This window comes from Mya arenaria, chromosome 9 (assembly GCF_026914265.1).
Source record: "Mya arenaria isolate MELC-2E11 chromosome 9, ASM2691426v1".
NCBI classification, from domain to species: domain Eukaryota; kingdom Metazoa; phylum Mollusca; class Bivalvia; order Myida; family Myidae; genus Mya; species Mya arenaria.
In genome coordinates, this window is record NC_069130.1 from 621,969 (window position 1) to 626,725 (window position 4,757).

At 37.4% G+C, this 4,757-nt stretch overlaps 1 protein-coding gene across 1 annotated transcript; it reads right to left on the reverse strand.

The window, feature by feature from the left end:
* Nucleotides 1-686: 686 nt before the first annotated feature.
* On the reverse strand, nt 687-3,354 carry LOC128245725 (echinoidin-like). Its single transcript, XM_052963954.1, has 4 exons — nt 3,297-3,354; nt 2,804-3,085; nt 1,973-2,143; nt 687-727 (listed from the first exon to the last, which is right to left on the reverse strand). Exons 1-4 carry the CDS (start codon nt 3,328-3,330, stop codon nt 720-722), a joined length of 495 nt encoding a protein of 164 aa, XP_052819914.1. The 5' UTR covers nt 3,331-3,354; the 3' UTR covers nt 687-719.
* Nucleotides 3,355-4,757: the final 1,403 nt, after the last annotated feature.

Genomic DNA, 4,757 nt, shown 5'->3' on the forward strand with positions numbered 1-4,757 from the left:
TTGCGTTGTCTATAAATGGTGACCTTGACCTTAAACTAATAAGCCTGTGATCTTGATCTTTGACCAAGTGACACATTAAAGCTTCATGGTACTTCTACTAATAATATGAAGTGTCAGTTTCGAAAGGTAATCAAACTCTTGAGTGCCAAAGAATTTGTCATTTTACCCCCTGTGACTTTGACCTTTGGTCCAAATAACCTAAAATTGTGTCTGGGTCATTTAATCAAAATAAGTTATTAATTAGCATCCTGTAAATAATGATGGCTATATCGGACATAACAAAGCAATATGACCCCTGATCTATGTAAGTGGCAAAGACGTTTTTGGAATGTGTGACGTATTCGTATGAACAATATTTAAACAAATGTTGTTTTTTTGACACGTGACATAAAAAAATTTGCTTTGAGGGTAGGAGTTTAGGTACACAACATAATGTTCACGTTTGTGCGACATACTCATGCGAATTTGTCACACACATGTGAGTAAAGTGTACGAATGTGTCATACGTGTAACATATTCGTATGTGTAAACATTACGGTTCAACAAGCCGGTTTATTAAATAATCATCTTTATATTAAACCGAGTTCAACAGAAGGGCTCCGTTTCGATACGGTAGAACAATTTCCATATATCACACCATCATATGTTGTTTTATCGAACACGACAACATAATTTATTGATTTATTGTCGACTAAATACAAACACGGCAAGGAACTCCTCTAAAGACCTAAAAATAAACAAGAGCAATGTCAGAGGTTTTATATTATACGAAAAATCTGCGTTTCAGACAATACATAAATCTAAAAGAACGCTCCACGAGTTACAGACTTTGGACTTTTCTAACCCGAATATATTATGTAATTGTAAGCAACAAATCAAACTCAAGAATAATACAAGCAATTAGAATATTGTAATCGTATAAATTGGTAAAAAGTTTCATTGAATTCAAGCCTGGTATTGCTGAGTATTAACCAGGACACGTATGGCCCTATACGTCGAGTATAACACTTAAGAGTAGACAGAAGGGCCATAACTAAAAAATAACTAAAAGCTCGACCCGGAACGTGCTGATAATATGCGCATCTCCTCATGAAGCCAAAGCTTGCCACAAAGTTTCATTGCATTCAACATTTCACTATATCTTTATTGCAAGTTCCATAACTCTGTGAACAATCATCGAATCTTAACGTGTTGATAATATGTATAACGCTTTAGAGTAAATGGAGGGCCAAAAAAATAACTATAACGGATAGTGAGATCGTCCCTGGTCCTATATCATACTTAAAAAAAAAGATCATCACTCTGTGAATAAAACACCGTGCCGGAATGTGCTGACAGTATGCGCATCTCTTCATGTAAGCAAAGCTTCCAATAAAGTTTCATTGCATTCAAACCTGGTCATATATATATATGATATATAACATTGCAAGGGCCATTACCCTGTGAAAATCACCGAGCCGGAACGTGCTGATGATATGCGCAATTCCTTTTGTTTGTGAAACTTCCCTTAAACATAAGCCGGTGGTTGCTAGGAAATAGTCCGGACACGAATAGTGGGACAGACGACAGACTTATGGACACACGGATGAAGCGGCGACTACTAACGGGGTATTCGCTATTTTAATTACTGGACTTTATTCCTGTAAATGCAATGGTAGTAATGAATATAATAAAGAATTGGTCATGCAATTAGACTGACCATTACAAGGCTGCCCAGTGCTATGCAGTAAAAGGGGTCATGAGGAATGAATATTAAAGTATTTTGTTTCACTCTATGCTGGGGTTATCGACTTAGGACGGTCAGCGAGCACAGAACTGTTCCCCGGCAATTATTCCGGCTTTCGTTATATCAACATCACACTATCATAATGTTTTATTATCAATAATTAAGCTCAAATGCGATTTACTGATAGCTGAGGTTGATGTTCTATCTGAATAAAAAGTCTGTGGTATTAAGAGATATTGCACTTACGGAATTGACAGATGTAGGGGAAGGACAGGACTATCTCGTAGGATATTCCGTCACAGTCCATATCGTCCCATTGGCCATGACGTGCATGGACGAACACTACCCAATCCTCGGTGCTATGGTACTGGTCGACGAAACGGCCCGGCATCCAGTTAAAGTATGTAGCAGGAATACCTTGGGAAATGGAATGTGTTGATGGTTATTCATATCTTTGAGGATACATATCTTTCGTGTATCTATCGTCTTTCCTTATTCAAGGAATCAGACCCCAAACATTACTATACTCCATTATGTTGAATAATGACCTTATACAATTTCTGGTATTATTTCAAAAGGGTATTGCCAGCTGCTTACTCATTTGAAAGGGTATTGCCAGCTGCTTACTCATTTGAAAGGGTATTGCTAGCTGCTTACTCATTTGAAAGGGTATTGCCAGCTGCTTACGCATTTGAAAGGGTATTGCTAGCTGCTTACACTATATACATTGAAACACATACGTAACAGTAACATTATTTGGTGTTTGCATTTCGTTTGGGCCAATCACAATCGAGGAGTTTTCAAATTATATGTTCACTATTTACGTAGATAGATTCTAACGAATGCACCCACAAATAAAGCCTAATTTTGACGATCTACAGAAAATCGAGTGAGCTACCTTTCCAGCTACATAGACATGAATGAGTTATTATTGCAGAAACAAAACCCATGATATACGGTTGTTATACTTATGGCAACGGTAGCGCGGAGACAATTTCTCCCTTACATGACACCCTTAGGTTTAAGCCGTTATTATTAGTCGGCCATTTTGATTTGAATACTACGGTTATCACTAACCGGAGTCCCATTGCCACTTCTCCTCCGAGGTCCTGTCATGTAGTCCTATCCAGATTGGCTGCACGTACGGAATTTTCGTTAGCATCTTGTATATGAAGTTAGTTTTTCTCTCGCTTTCAATGGACAACAAATGTCCATTCCTTCTTGCACAGTCTTCTTTGGCGTGCATCCAAGACTGTTTGGTGTCTATGAACTGGAAGCAGTACAATCCGTCGGTGGACACGTGTGTGGAGTTGGGGTGACCAAGTCGCAACAGGCATTTCCCCATCAGTGACATAGCAGCTAAGATGTACATTAAAAAGACACAAACTACATTGAAAAGATAGATATGTTAAGTTTGTAAACAGGACTCTAATTTTTAAGCACCATCAACCATTAATGACTGGATCACATTATGAGTTTCAGCCTTGTGTTCAAGTCTGACTAGCAGTATTTGAATATGTATGTCCATAGTTTTACGGGATAATTATAGATCACAGTTTAAATATTTCACCTGTAGAAGTACGTAACGGGCTTGTTGTTGGCATAGAAGTTGTTTTTGCAACAGTGGTCGGTGCTGTGTTGTAATGGAGGTTGGTGTTGTTGTAATGGAGGTCGGTTTAGAGGTCGGCGTGGAGGACGGTGTTGTTGTAGTGGACGTCGGTGTTGTTGGTGGTGGTGATGGTATTACTGAATGAGCCAATACAGCTTTGTTACAGGATTTGATTCAGAAGCACAGACACACATAAGGAAGCATACTGAGAAGTAATATGATTAAATAAACAGACATCATTGAACTAATGGTACACCCATTACAGCAATTAGGCAGACGCGATCTGGAGCCTCGCTCTGCCTTGTCACTTGAAGGAGGTTGTTTCTCAGAGGTGGTCATAGTAATGAATTAACGCGCTTTGGTTGATACCAAACCCGTTTCAGATTTTGTTCGGGAATTTACAAATCTGTTTCGAAAGATTGCTTGAATTAATTAATGCTTGGAGATGTGTACAGCTTTAATAACATTCTGGAGCATCTGCATGAAGCCATTATTTCTAAATTTCCACAAAACAATGATACTCCAGGTGTTCGTTTGAATGCTTCAACTATATGGTGTTTCAACACATGTGTTGTATCACTGTTGTTATTATTTCAAAGTAAGCTAATTTTCGGGTGGAACGAACTGAAGAAACCGCCTCAGGAGGAGGTTTCGATAGTTTCAAAAACAAGTTCCGGCTTTCGTAAAACAATAATAAAACTGGTTTTCATATCATTTGAAACTCATTCACAACAGATACACAGTTCGCGAAATCAAGAAAAAAACTAGTTTATTACCAATAAAAACGCCATAAAATTCGTTATGCTGTATCAGTCCCTTATACTTAAATCACAATGTCCGCAGATACCTAGATATATTGCTGGAATGTTTCCCTGGCATTTTTGAATTTGTATATCTGAATTCCTCACGATGTAGCCGTACTGAAAATGAAAACGAAATATAAAATATTATCTTTAAATCATAGATTTTAACATGTTGATTTACAGCGCTTAACATAGAAAGTGTCGCTAGACTGCGTAAAGTTTTCAACGCTATTCATTTAGAACGACGACAATATTTGCTACACTAGTGGGTGTGGTAAAAATCACCAGTCTATCTATTAATTTTTGTGTGAATTTTGCGGGAAGTTCGTATTACGTATTATAACGACAAATAGTTCAAAAGGATTTTTGAACGCTGATTTAACATCATATTTATGTTCGAGCAGTTGTTTTTGTCCGTTATTTGTTTTGTATGAAAGCTATTGTTCGAACAATCAGCTTCAAAATTGAAGAAAAAACGGGATAACCATTTATCTCTATTTGGACTGATACAACCTTTTTAAATTTTAAAATATTGTTGGCAACATTTTCTTGTTCAGAAGTGACTTGTTTGTGTGTTTTATCAAAGGGAAGTAACTACAATGGACTTACAAAAGTAGGT

What these genes read in the sequence shown, in the direction of transcription:
- LOC128245725 (XM_052963954.1), bottom strand. Translation starts at nt 3,330, where the DNA reads ATGCCAACAACAAGCCCGTTACGTACTTCTACAG. An exon ending in CCCGTTACGTACTTCTACAG is followed by an intron (nt 3,086 to 3,296) that starts GTGAAATATTTA and finishes TGTACATCTTAG; the next exon opens with CTGCTATGTCACTGATGGGG. An exon ending in GAAGTGGCAATGGGACTCCG is followed by an intron (nt 2,144 to 2,803) that starts GTTAGTGATAAC and finishes CCATTTCCCAAG; the next exon opens with GTATTCCTGCTACATACTTT.